Here is a 20578-nt window from a genome sequence, read left to right as displayed (position 1 = left end):
CCAGCAGGACATTATCCAGAGCATCACACTGAAACTCCTGGCTTGCCTTCTTCCCATAGTGCATCCTGGTGCCATATCTTCCCCAGATAAGTGAGTTCAGCTTCTATATTGTCCTCCATGGTCCAGCTCTGATACTCACGTGTCCACTGTAGGCACTTTCAGGGTTAACACGGGTCAGCGTGGGCACCTTTGATTTAGTCTAATGATTTGAGAGGCCTCTTGTGTTGCATATGTGAAGGAATCCCACACTGTTTTGACTCACAAATCGAAGAAAACGGCTAAAAGAATAAAAAGTCATTTGTGTGACTGATCAGCTGCCGTATCACTGCCCAGCCTGCCTGTAGAGCGTGTTGATAATGACTCATCCATCCTCGTCGAACACAGATGGAGCGTGAGGCCAGGCGGCAGAGCATCATGGGTCTGTCTTTGACACTGTCCTCAGTTTTAACTGTTATAAGCGTGCAGCTGGGTTACTGGGTTAGTGGGGGGTGAGTGGCTGCCATTGCATAATTCATAATTCTCGTAGTATGAAACTTCTGGTAAGATTTAGAGTGAATTTTAATGACTGTTCAGCAGGATTTGTGATTGGCTATGCAGCTTCGTGAAAGCCTGAGCGAGGATTGGACAAGGCTGGCATCTTTACAAAGATTTTCAGTAAATATTTAGGATATTATGTTGAACTGAACTGGTATTTTTATATTGTTATATGAAAATTCAGCTATATTTTTAAGGGTTTGCTTTGTCATATGGTCAGAGTTTGTATCATGATTTTATGGTCACTTTTTTGTCCACTAAGTTAAGATATGAACTTAAAAGTACTGCCATTATTATGCTACATGCATCAACATACTGTTCATTTCAAACTCTTAGTATAAAATTTTACTATATTAGCATCGCTCTGTTATGTTATAGGCAGCTATCCTCATGTTCTCCTGCAAGAGGACACGTTTTTCCAGGTTTTCTTTTGCAAGGTGAGATCTGCTTGCAATAACAATGTATCCTGCAGTGAAGAAAACACTCTTACTTGGCACTGATAGCTTCTGAGACACACACATTGTTTTGCAAGGATTCTTTCTCTTATTCGTTTTCTATCATGCGAGTGGCTCTTCATCAACATCAATGCAGTCTTCTGGCTTGTATAACATGACCTACTCTTCTGTTGTCTTGTCTTTGTATTTTCAGCAGCTGTGGAAATAGCTCTGACATACCTGGAGGGATTTTCCTGATGTGTAGAGGATGACCTAGCTTCCAAAAAATACAAAATATTAATTGCTGAGTTATTAATTTGTATATGCGATTAAAAAAATATAGGTTATTATTATATAATAGTTTTCCATAAAAACCTGCTGTTCTACAATTTCTCAGATAAGCTCATTGTAAATGTCCACGTCAAGGCTGTCTCCAGGTTGGGCACAGACTTAAACTCAAAACTGAACAGATGAGGCATGGGGGCATGTTTGTAACACAGAGCTTTTCATTTTCCAATCTAAAATGTAATGTACTGTCACTGTCAAGAAGCATGCAGTTGCCCTGGAGGTTTATCAGTTGTCAGAGCCACATACTGTGCGTTTGCCCGTTCGCTCTCTGTTTCGCTCTGTTTCATTGTCAAGCTCAAGAATAACTTTGTTGCTAAAGTGGACAACGTGAAAGTCGCATGTCAACATCGATCATGCGTATGCTGAATTTTGTCAACAGTGGAGTAGCTGCATGTCTGTGGTAATGAAAACCTCTAGTTTTGCTAGTGTTTTGGGTCTGAATTAGCATTGCTGTAGTACAAAAGACAGTGTTTGCTATTTTGGTCTCACCTGCACCTCTATCACTACCCAGGTATTGATGGCGTAGATGACTGGTCATATTAGATTAACTGCCAGTGACGGTTTTGTCAACACTTTTTGAGCAACGTTGCTAAAAACCCTAAATGCTCCCAGACAGGAGACGTATATGATGCTGATGATATGACGATATCCTCTGCTTGCAATGTTAAACAGCAACTCATCAACATCTGCAGAATTGTGACGTCATTGACTGATTTTCATACAGTACAGTTGATTGGACAACTACTCTCTGACCCACTTGAGATTCAGGTGGAGCCTTGCAAGGGCATTAGCAGAGCTGTGCCTATTTCAACCATTACACCCCTAATCTCTGTAAGATTTCTACTTCTACGGCATTTGTCAGACACCCTTATCCAAAGCAACTATCAGAATCTCATTTTATACAATGGAGCAATTGCGGGATAAGGGTCTTGCTCAGGGGCTCAGCAGTGGCAGCTTGGTGGACCTGAGATTTGAACCTTCTGATCAGTAGCCCAACAACTTAACCACTAAGCTACCACATCCCCCCTATTTTAATGGCTTAGTCATTGATCTGAAACATACCAGCCTGTGTTTCTCCATTTTTTCTCCATCAGTTGTTTAAGTCTGGCCACTGTAGCCTCGGATGCCTGTATTGTTGTATCCAATATGTGGTCTTCTACTGTTGCAGCCCATCCAAGTTTCAGCATGTTCTACATTCTGTTATGCCTTTCTGCTAACCACGTGGTTATTTGAGTTACTGAAGCCTTCCTATCAACTCCAACCAGTCTGGACATCTTCCTCTGACCTCAAATTCAAATTCACATACACAAATATTCATCACATACACAATCATACACAGTACGACATGGAGTGAAATGCTTTTTGATGACTGTCTGTGTATAAAATTGAGTCAAAATCGAGTCAAAATAAAAATAAATAAATAAATAAATAAATAAATAAATAAATAAATAAAATGTTGACCTATCTAATCAACAAGGCGTTTCCACCCACAAACATGCTGCTTACTGTATGTTTGAATGTTTTGGTTTTTTTCCCCAAATCCATTTGGTGTACATCCCTCTGTATGAAGATTCGCAGGAGCTCAGCAGTTTCTGACATACTCAAACATTACACAATGTGAGTTCATGTACTTTACAATAAGGATTTAACTGATGCTCATTAGCATCCTGTCTTCAGTGGCAGGGTAAATAGGTTAACAGGTTTGGCACTTAAACATATACAGTTCTTTTTTAGTATATTTATTGGATTTTCACCAAATAACTACTACCACCAGCAACAAAAAAAAGTACAATCATTTTTTTTGTACTGTAAACAGAAAAGTGAAGAAAATTTGAAAAAAATATGATATCTAAAACACCAGAAATCAAGTAATATAAAATGGTTCCCATACTTTAATAGAAAAATGTGGAGTACAAGACACAAATAAGGGTGTCCACTGGTATTAACTCCATTAATACTTTCACAGAAAAGGGTCTTATCAGTAGTCCACATACACACTCCTGATTTAGTATTAATGCACTGCAGCTTCTCATTACGACTCCGTAAATTTACCTTTAGTTCCCATGTGCACTCTATTCAATAATCCACCTGGTTGCCATAAGTGAAGAGAAGACCTGCAAACCGGAAGCACATCCACCTTTCATAAATTTCAGAGGGTATATTTTTAACATGAAAGAGGATTTCCTTTTATTATACTCAACGCATCACCCGATTAACCTTCGTGCAACTAAGATAAGAGAGCCAGTTTCTCAGCCAAGTGCTACTGTGCTACAAAATAGGCTCTGCCCTCACACAAAAAAAGCCTGTCGTAGGTTAATGTGGACATGAAATTGAAAACCTTCCCTGGAAAATGAAATGTCACCCACTGATTCGTAGCGTGCATCTCGGTAGAGTGGCGGTATAGCCGCTGTCTCCCTCAGAGCCATCTTGTTCATCGGACACGAGCGCTGAGCTGCTTCAAATGGAAATGGTGTATGGTTCAGTGTCATTATATGGTTCCACTAACCCAGCCTGCCCAGGCAGTCACTGATGGTAGTGACACTGAAAGATCAGAAATGTCAGGGAAGCTTTGGATCATGGTGCAGTTAAGGTTAAAATATCATGGCCTACAGATCGAAACTGACAAACAGCCGCTTTAATAATCGAAGGCGCTAGATTAAGTATGTTAGTCATTGCCAAGTGAAATTTTATCATAAGAAAAAAAATGCTTTTTTGCCACTAATTGATCTCTTGATATATCTGTGCTGTAATTTGCAACATGAGACATAAAAGATTCTCTCTCTGGTCTTTCTTCCCTGAAACAATATATAATGGCGATACAGAGCCTGGATGTAGGAATGGATGACCTTGTTGTCATGGTGAAGGCAATCTTGGGGAGTTTGAGATGTGATGTAATGATCGAACGTGTTCACACTGGAGGCGTAGCCTGACTATTTGCTTGGACAGCTTGAGTTGTGTGTTACCACACTGTAATAGAGTAAATGAATTGTCTTCTTTATTGCTTTAAATCTTACATGCTTGACAATTTTAATAGAATGTGTTTGTTTTATAGGTAAACAAACAGACACATCTCAGTGCAGGTAGTTGTTAGATGTGTAATATATTTGATATCTGAGGTCTATTCACATGCTGGCAGAAACAAAATTTTCCTCTTGATGCTGATTTGCTATTTTGGTTGGATTGAAGTCATTTGGCTGCTGCTATTGCCCCAGACTAAACCCTGAGACTTAAGGAGAACCCCCTACACACAAACTTCACACAAGCTTAGGATCATACTGGGGACCCGGAGCTGTGAGGCATCAATGTTACCCACTGCACCATCATGACACCCTAATGATAGCATATTGGGGCTTTTTTTGTAGTCGTAACTGAATGTGCTGTGCTAATATGAGTGTAGAGAGGCACAAGTCAGCACAGTGGAATTTAATTACTTTTGCTCTGTGGATACAAAGGGGAAGCTCAGTCATCCGGTGAGGAGTGAGATGTTGTGTTACAAGGATATTTGTATTGTATCTCGGACAAGAACAAGGCAATCACCTTCAAGTCACATTAAAAGATATTTGATAGAATTTCTAGATTATTTTGCTGTGATTTGTGGATTGCTTGGTTCAGTCAAAGTTAATACCCTAATACCCGCCGTCCAAACAAATTACCCTTAGGCCAGGATGATTAAAGCAATACATTACTCAAAGGCTTGGATTATAGCGATTAAAGTGTTCTTACTTTTCATCCTACATGATCCTAAAGCCCTCTTACCCATATTATAAATGGTGACTAAAACAATATGATTAAATCCAGTAAATAATTTATTATGATTAATATTCGCTATAAACAATTCTTCCGCCATATTAACAGAAGGCTTTGGTTGCTAAGCAACATAACAGGCCAAGATTAGGGCATTTCCTATACAGAACAATGGCTTAAATGTAATGTTATGTTAGGTGTTGATTTAAAATCTTGTGTATTATTACAGAATTTAATGATTGTAATGCAGTCAAGTGTGTATATAACGAGGATTGTGCTTTGAAACTGGTTTAGCTGGAATAGAATTTATATTCTTGGTTTGAACTGTGCTTTTGCGAGAAGACTGCTGTGCTATGCTGAATTCATTTGGTGTGTTAATTGTGCACCTCAGAAAAAAACAAAACAAAAAACAATACAACATGCGAACAGCAACATCAGTGGAATGGGTAGAATGTGAAACAACACAATGCTGCTTTTCCGTGGAAATCTGCCATCAATATGACAAGAGAAATGTGCTCTCTGTTGTCAGGTCGGTTTTATGGCTTGATATGCTATTTACGTTGGTGCCAATGTTGCTGTTTATGCTGCTTTCTCAAGTTCCACCTCCTCAACTCTCACTACCCTCACTGTTTACTCTTCCAGACCTGTAACAGCCTGGAGAATCCACACTTATCATACTGTCTGATGCTTCTAACACCTTGTTCAAGCTGAACTACAGCGACCTACCAGAGGCTCACAAACGTCTCTCGGGTGCTGTTCTGTACATCATTAACAAACACGGTTGACTAAAAATGTTCTTTAATAAAAACAGGAGTGTGAGGAACACACCAGGCAGCAGGACAGACTATCCATTGTGTTTTTTAAAGTTACATGTCAGTTTGATGACAGCCTGATGTCTCTATAGTCTCACAAAGAAAACTCTTTCTCTCTCTCTCTCTCTCTCTCTCTCAAAGCACTGGTGATTTTATTCAGCCAGCAAGAGGCTAAACAGGGGACAGACTTCTAAGTGTTGTCAAGCCATGTTGTGTGTATGTGTGATCATGCCACAGCTTGGAGAAAAACAAATACCAGCAGCTAGAAAGTAAAATAATTACCTGTCAAGCAGAAGCAAAGCAAGCTAGCATAGGTTCACTTCGAATCACACATTAAAGTCATGTGAATCATTATGGTCTCTTCAACAGGCCTTGTTCTTCTAATGTACTATAAAAGATATAACTCTCACGTCAAGCTAGCACTGTCTTTTCTCCTGATTATGTATTGATTCTTTATAGGATGCTAGTAAATGTGTAAGCTAGCTCACTCAGAAGGCATTTTCGATTCAAAGAGAGAGAGAGAGAGAGAGAGAGAGAGAGAGAGTGGTGTGACCTTGCCTTCCAATAGTTTTATAGCTAATAACTTATATCAAATGAATCAGTATGAGGATGTACTGTGACTTAAATGTGTTTTTGTAGCTATTGATCTCAACCGTTATGCTGTTTACTTTCATGAATGCGTGTTCTGCATTTAGTCAAGTCACTTGCTATGTAACAGTGCCACGGCACCTATTTTGAAACACTCCTCAAAGCTGTAAATTGTTACACAAGGGCAAACACTGTATAACAGAATAGACCCAATTACAGGAGTGAAATTAACTTGGCGCTCTTACAGAAACTTTAGACACAACCCCAAAATAAACCGCACATCAACGGGCATCGAAAAGGTGTCACTACACATTAAAAGGCACCAAACATATTGTGAAGACTTGGCAGAGACAGATACAAAAGGGCAGGTATATAAAGGACAGCTAATTAGAAGAAAATAGGAAACTGGTGACCATGAGGTAGGGAAATGAAACAATAGGTAGGGCGGAGTAAAGACACATGAAAACATACACCTGAAGGATCACCCTCTGGTGGTCTGACAGGGAAATATCCCAGCAGTCCCTGACCAAAATATCATCTTAAGGATAAGAATAGTCTTTTAGATTCAACATGAATAAATCCCTAACCAGTTGGGATATCTAGACAACTTGGTCTGAGCATCTCCAAAACAGCAGGTGTGTTGTGGGGTGTTCCCAGTACCTGCCAAAAGTGGTCCAAGAAGAATAATCATAAGCAGCCAAGGCTTGTTCATGTGTCTGGTTTGGTGTCTGATCTGGTGTGTGGTAGCACAAATTGGTGAAAAAGTTCATGCTGGCTATGATAGAATGGTTTCAGAGCACACAGTACCTATCAGAGTGTTCATGCTGACCCCTGTCCCCAACAAAAGCTGCCTACAATGGGCATGTGAGTGTCAGAAATGGACCAGGTGGCTTGGTTTAATGAATCTCTTGTTCTTTTCATGTGGACAGCCAGGTGCATGTGTATCGCTTACCTGGGGAAGACATGGCACCAGGATGCACTATGGGAAGAAGGCAAGCCTGCAGAGACAGTGTGATGCTCTGGATAATGTTCACTTGGGAAACCTTGAGTCCTGGCCAATCATATGCCTAACCCTAACACTAACCATGCCCCTAACCCTAGGATGTTGTTTGACTGGATGTTACTGTGGGTGCATTTATGTACCACAATATTGTCGCATACCAAGTAAACCTTTTCATTGGAATTCTCTAACAGAGAACCCTGGTTTTCAGCAGGATAATGCTCTCTGCCGCACTGCAAAAATGGTACAGGAATAATATGAGGAATATGAAAAAGTTCAAGGTGTTGACTTGTCCTCCAAATTTCCCAGAGCTCAATCCGATCAAGCATCTGTGGGATGTGCTGGACAAACAAGTCCGATCCACTGAGGCATCACTTCACAACTGATAGAGCTTAAAGGATCTGCTGCTAAGATCTTGGTTTCAGATATCACCGCACACCTTCAGAGGTCTTGCGGAGTTCAAGCCTCAGTGGGTGAGAGATGTTCTGGTAGCACAATATTAAGATAATGGCTATAATGTTATGTCTTTTCTGAGTATATATAACTTTTATGGATTCTTGCAGAGAGGCAAAGTGTTCTAGATGTAACTTTTGTTCTTTTAGAGTGCAATAATTTTTAGTTTTAAACCAATTTATTTCACTCTGCTCCCAGATCCATCATGACCTTGACGAGAGTAAATGAAAAAGATTTAAGTACAAACTGAATGCATCCTGGCTCTGTAATTGGATCAGAAATGTGCTGATTCTTAAAAATTGCTGGGAAAATATCTAATAAAAATGAACAGAAAATAGGCCAGTTGAAACCATTTTCTCATGTGTTTCAGCCTTATTAAAAAAAAAAAAAAAAAAAAAAAACACCACACAATAGTACATGGTTGCTTTCATTATGTGGTAGCGAGAAAAATTTATGTGGAATGTTTATGATGGATTTTCATTTCTGCTTTTCACTGCAACCTCTGGCACGAGGAACTCAAGAGGGACCCAAACCTCTTCCATTTTCTCCTTCTGTATATTTCCTTTTCATATGAATAGGAAAGAGTCCATGAAATGCCTTCTTTAGTTCGACATGCTTACACAGCAAAATGTGTGAAGGCATGAAAATAGGAACATTATTTTGCTAAACAGTTTAGTTTGTCATGCCTTTTTTGTGCCTTCTGGCATTTTTACTTTTGGAGTGCAGCGATGTGATTGAAAATTGACTTTGCAAAGCTGAGAGCATTTAAACTCCAGCTTAGAAATCTATGACACACTTTTCACCTTTAATGCAACCAGCCAGCAGTATTCACGTGTGAACAGGTACATCAGTGCTAAAAAAAAAAAAAAAAAAAGTTAACCAAGCTTTTTATTCAGATAGTTGAAAACCCGGCCATGTTTTTTGCTATCAGGGTTAGTCAGACTGTTGTGACTCACATTTAGGAATCATGAGGCAGAACATTACCTGCGGTTTTGCCAAAAAATCACACAAAGAAGTCTGAAAATGACTAGAGGTGTGTAGAGTGACAGATTAACTTAAATACCCGAATCTGCTTATGTTAGAAACCACAAAGCCGTACCTTTTGCCTTGCACATACATGATAAAGCATATTTCAACCTCACTTTTATAAGCTCCTATCAGGGTGAAGAACTGTTTTGAGATATCGGAGCATCACTTTTTTTTGCAGCTCAGCGAGTACTACTCATAGGTAGCGTAGTGTAATCCTCATCGAGAGTTCAGTCGAGCCTGGAGTTCAAGTGTGATTTAAATGTGCATCTTGACAAAACTGAGAACAGGGAATGCAAATATGATGGTGCTATAATCTACATACAACAGTTTATCTGAAATATTACATTTGGAAAGCAGGACTAATTTTAGAGTCGTATTCTCATGACATCAGATGGTACGATCGACATTAAACATGTACATAACTTTCTTAACAGGAGTTTTCCATATATGTGGTGGTCTGGGAAAACCAGTCTAATTTCACTGTGACTGAATTCTGGCAAATTTTCCTTTGAAAGAATCATACATGCATTTCTGCAGCTCAGCCTTGCTCATATTTTGATATTTGTTGGGTTTGTACTTCCTGGTCCTGTCTAATTCCTGTTGATTTCTTCTGTTTCATACCCTAAACACAACAACTTTCTACTGCCTTTCATTAGGGGTCACAACAGCAGATCATCTGATCCCTGTATTTGGTTTAGCACCGATTTTATGCTGAATGCCATTCCTGATACAACCCTCTCATTTTTTTGGGCTTGGGATTGGCACTGAGAGTGCACTGGCTTGTGCAACCCCCAGTGGCTGGGTTGGTTCCCTGACTGGGAATCGATCCTGGGCTATGACAGTGAGAAATTTAAATCCTTGGCCTCACAGTAATAGCTTGAGTGTTTATACCCTCTTATTTCTGAGTTTTATTTCATGCCATTGTACATTACCAAGCCTTCAGTTTCCATGTTTCTTTTCTGATTTCTACCTCTCCCCTAGCTTCAGTCTGATATCCCGGTTTTTCTCCTTGTCTTTTTCTCCAGTTTCGGAGTATAGATTGTCCATTTGTGACACTGTCTACCAGTTTTTTGACCTCTGTTGTAGTCCACGATGATGATTTTTGCCTTGCCCTTAATAAAAACCATGTTAATGCAATATAATACCACAGAGAGTAGCAGATGAAACTGTTCTGCTTGTGAAAATGTTGTAAATGTAAAGATAAGTTTGAATATAAATGTTAAGCTTGGTTTGAATGTCTTCAGAATTGAAGCATGTGTTCCAGGGGGAACTAGAACTCAGATTTGCTCCAAATTTGCTCACGTTTCTGTCAGCTCTGACTCTCCTCACTTGTGTCCTGTCATCTTTCACTAAATGATGTAGAAATTTATTTATTTATTTATTTCAAAACCTCGTCTAGGATTTTTATAAAGATGATGTTGGGTAAGGAGCCAGTTTGACACACACAGTAGTAAAAACAGTAGTAACCTTTTTTTTTAAAGCTTTTTTAAATTTTAAGTGAAATAGGCATAATGATAATCAATTCAATTTGTAATCAGATACTAGCTTGTTTGAAATGCATCTTTAAATGCATTTTTCTCTCTTTTTGCTTTAGGGAGTAATCAGATTTTTTAATTTCTTTTGAAAATACATTTTAGTCTGATTGCATGAAAATATTCCAGCAAATCCATCCTGTTACAAATCTGAAAAACCTTTTCACAATAAATGTAAATATAGTCAGAACCTGATGAAGGTCATATTAGACTAGTTACTTAAGTATGTAGATTAATTACAAAAAAAAGGTAGAAAAAATAAGATATCTAAGGCAAAATATTCAAGTTTTAACACAAATGAGAATAACGTTGCTTTAATGCTGAGCTCAGCCTTCAGTCAGTGTCAGATAAAGCCTTGTAATCTTCATGATAAATTATTATACCTTTATTATCTTTATTTATTAGTTTTGGAAATTCCTGACTGCATCCCATGGACAGACTTGGTGACCTTGAGGTACATGGTTGCTGCCAGGTTGCTTTACCGTTATCACTGTGTGCTATCTGCCTCATGCAAAACTTTATCAGATTAGCAACAGCCCCAAACTGTTTTTCATGGGAAAAGAAACATCACAACATTGCACCTTCCCACAAAACACGGTACCTGTTCTCACCTCCTGATGCCATCTCCTCACTGTCTTCCTCGGCACCTTCCACCAATCGCACGCTGTCTGGGCAGTTCTTCCCTGTTGCTATGGAGACCTGTTAATATTCCGAATGTGTTTCGCACCGACGAGAGTGCGGCTGTGCACCACAGAGAGAAGGAAAGGGACATTCCTCCAGAAAAAAATGGACAGCAGCACTGTAAAGAAGGTTGCAGAAGGGAACTAGTGGGGGAGTTAAAGAGGTGTGATGGCTTGCCCTGATTAAAAGGGCATCCAGCGGTGCTCTACTGCAGCATCAGTCAATGCAACGTAACACCAGAGAGTAGAAAATGTAACTGCTTGTGATAATGTTATAAATGCAATGCTACATTTGAATTAAAATGCTAAGCTTAAAATCTTCATAATGGAAGCATGTGTTCCAGGGGGAACTAGAACTCGGATTTGCGCCGGCTGTTTTCTGAATTTATTAGCAGCCCATCATCGTCGTTAAGCTGTGATATTTAATATAGGAAACGACAAACTCAAATTACAAAAGGGACCCTGGACAGGCATGGATACATCAGGGAGACCATTAGTAGATCATCAACAACTGCATGGAAAGAGATGGTCCATTAATGGCATTTTTGTTGGATATTTAATAATACAACTGTAATATTTATTTAAAATTGTAAAATGGCCAAATTATGCAAAGCCCATACTCTCGGAACCTTCTAACATGATCAGTATTTGCTCTGATGCTAAGTGTGTAAGTGTGTTTCATCTAAATGACTTCACAATTCTAAAAATCGGTCTTATTTGTATAATCTGTACTGTTCTACTTATTTGTAATATAATCATTTGAATAGCTTCCAATTTAGATGCTGTTTCATTGCAGAACTTGTGTCCCTATTAGTGTGTAAAGACTATAGAATGTTTATTCTATCCCATACATGCTGTATGCTCTCATTAACTCTTCGAAAATGGATATTTTTGGACAGCATTGAACTTCTTCAACATGTTGTACTCCACAGTGGTGGTTAATGGCTCATATGAAAAGAGACACTCAGTGCTTTTAGAATTTGTAGGTCTATACAAATATTTCTGTGTTTACCTACTAAGGGTAATAACCTCATTGAAAAATTCCACAAATGTTCAAAGTAAATGGTGATATCAAAGTGCTTGTTCATAATCAACTGAAGTTTGAAGCTGTTATCTTCAACCACTAAAATTCTGTGTAAAGTTGCCCAAAAGAGGTAAAAACACAAGTCTCACACTGAAAGTCTACAGCCTACTCATTTTATATCAGACCTCTGGTTCATTCATTTGTTTACACTGATTAAAAATGTCCCATAAGTCAATTTCCATTCCACGATCAAAAAAAGGGTTAAGAGAGTGTACATATCAGAGCAGATGTATGTTAAATCCTTCTTTGTACTTGGATAATTGCTTGTGAGGTCCTGCTTGATGTTTCCGGTGTTTTACTGGTGGGAGAATAAATGATTGATTAAATCAGTAAATCTGTGTAACAGATGTGTCATTACATTGAAAAGTCTCATGTTCATGTACAACAGGTGAATGTTATATAAGTGTGCACATGTTTGTAATCAGGAGGTGTTGTGGAAAACAATGATTTATCTAACTTGTGTGGTGGATTGTGAAAAACCCTTTGTATGGTGAGAGTCTGACACTTCCTATATACTACATACAGTAAACTCTGAAAACTGAAATGAAATCTGGGGAGAAAATTCTATTTACAGTAAAGCTTTCATTCCAGCTGGTACACAGGAGCATCAGGGACAGTTTGACAGCTGGTATCTGATTACAAAATGAATTGATCAGGCTTATGTTCATTTTGCGATGACAGTTAGCTTTTCAACAACTTGATCAAAGCCTGATGGTGGTATCTTTTTGCCAGTGAGTTGGTTAAACATGCTCCTGTAATGGGGGTCATGATGTCAGCCAAGCCTTTGGAATTTAAACCTGTAAACGTTTTTCTGTTGCACCCCTCAAAAGCCGAATCCCCAACCCCTTCACCCAAATATACAGAAGGTCATCTTTAGTGGTTAGCACGGTTGCCTCATGCCTCCAGGTTTGTGATTTGATTCCTGTCTCTGCCTTTGCTTCTGGATTCCTTTGGGTACTCTGGTTTCCTCCCTCAGTCCAAAGACATACACTGGAGGAAGATTGGTATCTCTAGTGTGTGTGCAATTTGGCATCCTGTGCAGAGGGTCCCACCTAGTGCCCCGAGTCCCCTGGGATTACCTCCAGGCTCCCAGTAACTGTGTATAGGATAAGTCATATAGAAAATTGGTGGATCTCTGTGTCATTTACGTGAAATATACAGTATTTCATGACCTTGAGCATTATATGAGCAACATATATTATAGGCAAAGAATGGATCAATTTTAGCCAGAACCCAAGCTTCCATGGATTTTCCCAGAGTTTCCCAATTTCCCATGGATTTTCCCAGAGTTTCCCAATTTTCCATGGATTTTCCCAGAGTTTCCCAATTTTCCATGGATTTTCCCAGAGTTTCCCTATTTTCCATGAATTTTCCAAGGGTTTCACAATTATCCATAGATTTTCCCAGAGTTTCCCTATTTTCCATGGATTTTCCCAGAGTTTCCCAATTTTCCATGGATTTTTCCAGAGTATGTAGGATGAACTACTGTATATTTTGGTGGGATTTGGCCCATGAGTGAGCCAACAGAGAAATATTCGCAATATTTCAGATTTCAGTGACATGGCTGGGAATCTAAAAGAGCAAAATTGCCTGAAGGCTCTCTGGGTAGGACAGGCATCATCTTCTTTCTCCCATCAATCATAGTGACACTAGCCAATCATGAGTGACTGTGAGCTGATGCATGCTAAAGAGGGCAGATAGCACTCCATGTGTGTGCATGAACAGCAGTTGAATGCAGATGTTGGTTTGCTTGATGTATCTTTCACGAAGCATATTAGCCTTCTCCCTCCCTGAATGGTAGCTCTTATATGACAACCGTGGGTTGGCTGGTGGCCGGGAATCACATGTTGAGGCTTTAGATGTAAAATAAATAGATCTAAAATATTCCTTTCTTTATAATAAGAAGACGGCGCAAAATATTGTCTAGATGATGTCTTTGAAGGACATGGAAGCTGTCCCGCTTGAAATATCGAGCGACTCAGACAGTCTCAAAAAGACTTTGGCATTCTGTCATAGCTCTTTAAAACAGATAACAGATTCCTCGAAATACACATAACATATTTAAACACTGGACATATTGCTCCAGCTGGATCTCACTGCAACTCTGGCTTCTATTTTTCACCCACATGTGCAGTTAGGTCACATGGTACATCTTCAAAAAGCACAATTGTCCTCTGAAACTCTCCATAAAGAAATCTGTGCTTTTGTTTGAGTCTCTCTCTCTCTCTCTCTCTCTCTCTCTCTCTCTCTCTCTCTCGTGTCTGGCAGCTCTATTAGAATCTCCACCAAGGCAAAGAATGCATGTATTATTCATTTTGACCAGCGTGAGGCAGCGGCTCCTTCTTGAGCCTGCATGTTCCCCGTGACCTAGTCTTCTGTCTGCAAAACATGGAGCAACAGGAGCTTGAGGCAGCAGGCAGCAGTGTAGATATATTAGACTGCAATAATGTATAAAGTGGTTGTGTGTAGCCCTGCAGTTGAGCAAATTCCTACCTTCGAGCACAAGCAAGAAGCTTTTTAATATAGGGGAATCTTTACAGGTTGAGCTATGGAAAGTAAAACCTTGCAACACTGCTTAGCGAGCTTTGTGAACTCACAGTATGTATCAAAACGTAATCCTTATCGGATTTTCACCGGAGCCGCACTCTCACTTAACTCATTTAACTCTTCTACATCTCATATTGAATTTCTACACATTGCTGATTGCGTTTTACTTTGCAGTTCCCCTGCTAGTTAAGGTCACTTTGTGAATTTTTCGTCGTACTAGGAAGTTTTCGGTCTCTGTAGCTTTAACACAGCAAAGCTTTACAGGGAATTAAAAAGCACTGGGGTGCCAGAGTGTTGGAGCAAGATAAAGTGTTAGGAAGGAGACTGCGGTAGATGGGGGGGAGATGGGAGATGGGAAGGACACACCAAGCATATTTTGTTTCATGTTTTTTATCTGATCGGATGAATAATGCAGCAATGAGTCTTCTGTCGCATTAACAGATTCTTGGGCTGTGAAATACGGGGGGCTTCAGGAACTGGGTGGAGAACACGAATGCAGAGGGAGAAAGCATCAAATAATAAAAGGCATTTTCATAAAAGCTAAAGGAGGGGGTATTTTGTATCCAGTACAAGGGTCATGACAAGATTTATGTGTAGCTGCATGCTGGGAATTAAAGGAGAAAATGGATAGCAAGTCAAGTTATGTTCTTTTCTTTCCCTTAGAGTGTGAGCATGTGTGTGTGTGTGAGAGAGAGAGCGAGAGAGAGAGAGAGAGAATATTTTTGGTTTTCTCACAACAGATTCACTAACGCCACATGGATTTTCTCCTTTCCGATCTTTCATGGCAGTCTCACATAGTCAATAGCAGATACCACATACCACTGCACCTCAGTCAAGAAAAGAGAAACATTTAGCTCATGTCATGTCTATAATACTGTATAGCATGTATTATTCACGTTACATTTCTTCCATAAAAGTCTCACAATCTAGATGCTTGTGACAGACCATTTTAATCCCACCTTTATAAAACTTTGATGAGTGTTCATATTGCCTCTGTCATACTGTTGCCATGTGCTTTCAAGCTCCATGGACAATATGACAGTATACAGGATATTATTCTGCTTTTGCGCATAATGTCAATATTATGCTCTCATTGGATAACAAGCAGGAAAATACCTGGCACTGTTTTTTTGTCTGTGTGTTTTTATGTGTGCCCATGCGCATGGTCTCGGTTTGTGTCCGCTGAGAGTGCCGGTGTTTGTCTTTGTAATTAACGTACATTTACAAACATAAAATAGATTTTTTATGACTTTTTATGCTCAGTCACTCAGGCACTTGTGGCCCATCTTATTCTCCTGTGGCTAAGTTCAATATCCCATCTGTCACAGCCGGTTCTTTCTGTCTAAACAAAGGCTGCAGATGTGGCTCTGTGCTGTAATTTGATTAGGACTATTGGAGTAGCAGAGCTGGATTGCAGCACGGGGTGAGTGCCATATCCAGGAAATGTTGTCGGTGAACCCACCTGTGTGAGTGAAACTGTCCAACCATGACAGCTGTACTCATTAGCACCTTTCAAAGGGTCCGTAATTGGCGTCTCGGGTCTTTAGGGGAATTATATTTATGGTATGCTTAGGAGAATTAAGAATCTATGTAGGAGCATTGCTAACTGTTAAGCTGTAACCACCGGGGATAAGGATTTGAGTCACACAGTTCTTACCGACTTAAATGGCTGTGATTGGCAATTTGATTCTGACTTCAAAGCCGATGACTTGCAACTCAGCGTTGAATTTTAGGCTTAAAACTTGCAACCTGACTCTGGCTTTAAAGCTTATAACATAACTCAGGACTTAACACTTACTTAAAGACTTGTGACTTGGCTCTAACGAATGAATCGGCTACATTTGAAACAGGTACAGTCAGAAAAACTGAAAATTAGATCCAACTTTTACATTCAGTCCAGCCCAGAGTTTGGTCCTTGGCCCCCTTCTCTTTGTTTTTTACATTTTGCCTTTTGGTCAGATCATCTGCCTCCACAGTCTTCATTTTCATTATTATGTTGGTGATACTCAGATTTATATTAGCAGCATAATTTTCAACACTTTGCCACCCTGTTCAAAATATCCTGGAGCCATGATATCAAGCACTGGATGCAGTAAAATCAAGCATCATATGCCTTTTCACATGATATTGATAGGGAGACTGTTAAACCTTCCCCAGCAGTTCATTATTGTGGGATAATCTTTGATTCGTCTCCTCTCTTATAAACCCCACACTGGGGTATTGGTCAAAAGCACCCTTTTCCATCATAGAAACAATGCACAGAAAACAGTCTTCACACCTTACTTGATGCAGAATCTCTGGTCCATGCTATCCTCACATCTCAGCTAAGTCTCCTTGTTGGAATTCTTGAAAAAAATCCTCTTCAATACATTGAACCCTCTTCACCTTGAATTCTCTCTCTCAAAAAAAATCTTTACCTATCATACTACTTCTCTGTCAGTTACACTGGCTACCTGTTTCACTGTGCATCCAATTTAAAGTCCTTCTAGTAACCTATAAAGCCCTGAATGGCTTAGCTCCGCCCTACTTAGCTGAGCTTCTTCATCCAAACTCCACTGCCCGCACTCTCAGGTCTGCTGCTAATGGACTGTGAGCCATTGGAAAATACAGAGTGGCCACTGTCAGATGTTTACGTGTCATGAACCTCAAATGAACCACAAAAACTTTTTCCCCATCTTTTTCACTCTCTATGGTTCGTTTGTTCGTTTTATTTATTTATTTATTTATTTATTTATTTATTTATTTATTTATTTATTTATTATTTTTTGCATTTATGCATTCATCACGCATTTATTATTATTATTATTATTATTATTATTATTTCTACTACTACTAATTGTAGTAGTAGTAGTATTAGCAGTGTTACTTTCTGGTTTTAATAATGACTCTGGTTCTCTGGTTACTGCATTTTGATATAACTGGTCTATGTAGCTACTGAAACAGGCAGGCTGCAAGGTAATAAAAAGATGATTTGGATTTTCTGCATCAATTAAAATTATATTTCTTACTTTAGGAGTGTTTTCTTTATTAAATAAACAGTCCTAGTAATATTATCTACATGAGCTTTGAAGGATAAACTAGCCTCTATAGTTACATCAAGAGTTTTCACCACTGCATGTGATACAACTGAAAGACCATAGAGAGTGATTATATAAGTAGAGAGCTTACTTCTAGCTGCTTGTGGCATCCTGAGTCTTTACATATGACCTACATTTATTAAGCAGGTGTCTGGTTTTGTTGACATATACAGCTGTGTTTCAATAACATAGCATTTAAAAGATTCAAGTACAGTGCCAGTGCTACTGTATATCACAGGAGCCTGAGACTGGACTCGTAGATGACCTCTTGTAACTTGACTCAGACTCATAAAACATCTCATAAACAAGTCTAATAATGGCACACTGCATTCTCACAAAGTAATGTACTGTATATTTGACCTTTCCAAGTCTAATGTCTTATATATTTTTTTTTAACTATAGGTGTGCTGAGCCTGCCGGACAGCCTGAATGTACACCATGATCAGCAAAGAGGTGGGAAGAATGCAGAAGGTCATGCCTTCACCCAGGCTGAACTGCGCACCATCGAGCAGTCTCTCCTGGCCACTCGTGTGGGGAGCATTGCTGAGCTAAGTGAGTCTGTGTGTGTGTGTGTGTGTGTGTGTGTGAGTGGAGTAACAATATATAAGACATGGTTATAATGAGTGAATGTATCTCATTCAGTTTATATCAATGATAATCGGCAGTATTTTTAATATATCACAAAGCATTATGATTTATGAAAGCAATAATCGTGGCTTTTGTTTTGAGTGCATGTGTAGTTTATTTGTAATTACTACAGGTAATTCGTAACGTTTCCTTGTACTGAGGGAAAAGATGAAGTTTACTGGAAGCTCATTTATAATGGAAACCCAAAGTTGTTGTTTTTTGTCAGTAAATGTTTAAAAAAACTACAAGAATGTTTGAACCTTGAACCTTACACTCAAGAGGGCATTGTGATGCAGTGGGTATCTCATAGCTCCAGGGTCTCCGGGTTGATCTTGAGCTTGCTTTACTGTCTAGATGGAGTTTAATATATTCGTACTGTGTCCATATGGGTTTTCTTTGAGTTCTCTAGTTCTTTCCAACCTTGGGATAAAGCGGCCAAAAGTCTAGGGACACCTGACCATCAGAGACTTACGTGGTTCTGCTACAAAGCGCAGAATTGTCTACAATGTCTTTGTAAGCTGTAGCATTACACTTTCCCTTCACTGAAGCTAAGAGGTTTTAAACATGTTCCAGCATGACAATGCCCCTGTGCACAAGGCAAACAACATAGTGTGCCAAGTTTCACCTGTACTTTGTTTTTGTTCTGTGTAGCACCTCTGGTCTACGAGGAATGTTGTTTCACTTCACTGTGTACTGCATCAGCTATGTATGGTTGAAGTGACAATAAAGCTTCTTTGACTTTGACTTAAGTGTCTTGCACAGAAGCCTGACTCTGACTCAACCCCACTGAACACCAGGATGAACTAGAACACTGACTGCACCCTAGACCTCCTCAATTGACAGTGTCTGATCTCACTAATGCTCATGTGGCTGAATGAACATAAAACCCTAGTCATGCTTCAAATCTAATAAAAAGTTCAACATGCAGTTAGTATGTAAGTTAGTAAATGTTACTTATAGAGCTCTTTGACCAACCGGACCATACCATATGGGCATGGAAGGAATGAGACAGACATGAGAGACTGTCTTACCAACACTGACCTTTATATTCCAAAAGACAAGCAATTGAGAAACCAGAAGGAAACTAGCTTTGCTAAAGCATTTATGGTCACAAGTCTGGAACTTTTGTTTTTATGTGACTTTGACACATACCACATTCCCTATGGAAAAAGTAGTCCAGTCTCTTAAAAGATGACCTATACACATTTATACTGATTTAGAGTTAAATACTTGTACAAATACCTGTTACTACCATTAGAACTGAAACTACACTAAAAGTTGCATAACAAGTGAACGTCTAGTAAATTTTCTTCCCTCTCTATATGGAAACATCAACATATTTAGAAATGTGGTAGTCAGAGATTAGGTTAAAATAAACATTCTGGAACATTCCTGTGTAATAAATCAAGACAGAGCGGCAAGAGCTCAGTATAGAATAATCTCAGACTAATCCACTTCTATGGCAATTAGATTTTAGCAACAAAAACAGGTTGCATTATCATTTAGAAAGTACACATTCATATATATATATATATATATTTGTAAACCAACTTATAAATACTGCATAGTGAATGCAACTAGATGCAAACAAGATATTAGAGAAATAAAGCCTCCTTCCTTATGTGAACCTTCTTGAACTATTTGACATCTGGATGATCTATTGAGATATTTTAGACTGCTGTGTGGGTGTAGGAGCCAGTGGTCAGCAGCTAGAAGGCCCCACCCTAATCCGAGCTGGGTGTGCCTCTTTTTAGATGGATTGTTTTCCAGCTAGATCACACCACAGATGGCCAGATTAAGACCTATTTGTCTTTGGTAGTAGTATTTAAGAGATAAAAGTTATGTTTCTTGTGTATAGAGACCTGTTTTTGAAAAAGAGCTGTCTGTGTATTCGCTCATACTCTCAGGATGGGAAAACGAGAAAGTGACCTCTGTTTAGCTGCTCAGTGTGCTCTGTGTTGAGGCAGAAAGCCCATCACATTCATTTCACTCACCCACACAACAGCACATATGCTGGCTTTACAACAGCGGTTCAGTTTATTAAGGTTTATACACCAGCAAGACCCAGCTGTGTGTGTGTGTGTGTGTG

At 39.2% G+C, this 20578-nt stretch overlaps 1 protein-coding gene across 2 annotated transcripts in view; it reads left to right on the top strand.

Annotated features, from left to right (window-relative positions):
• Positions 1 to 20578, top strand: part of btbd11a (BTB (POZ) domain containing 11a) — a 214870-nt gene that overhangs the window by 104744 nt on the left and 89548 nt on the right. For both annotated transcript variants that reach the window (XM_058416565.1, XM_058416566.1), the window contains exon 2: positions 18265 to 18414. In XM_058416565.1, coding sequence (XP_058272548.1) covers positions 18265 to 18414 — 150 coding nt within the window. The remainder of the gene's footprint in view (positions 1 to 18264; positions 18415 to 20578) is intronic.

This window comes from Hemibagrus wyckioides, linkage group LG19 (genome assembly GCF_019097595.1).
Source record: "Hemibagrus wyckioides isolate EC202008001 linkage group LG19, SWU_Hwy_1.0, whole genome shotgun sequence".
NCBI lineage: Eukaryota > Metazoa > Chordata > Actinopteri > Siluriformes > Bagridae > Hemibagrus > Hemibagrus wyckioides.
The sequence above is the reverse complement of the archived record's forward strand: the minus strand, read 5'-3'. Positions and strand labels throughout refer to the sequence as shown.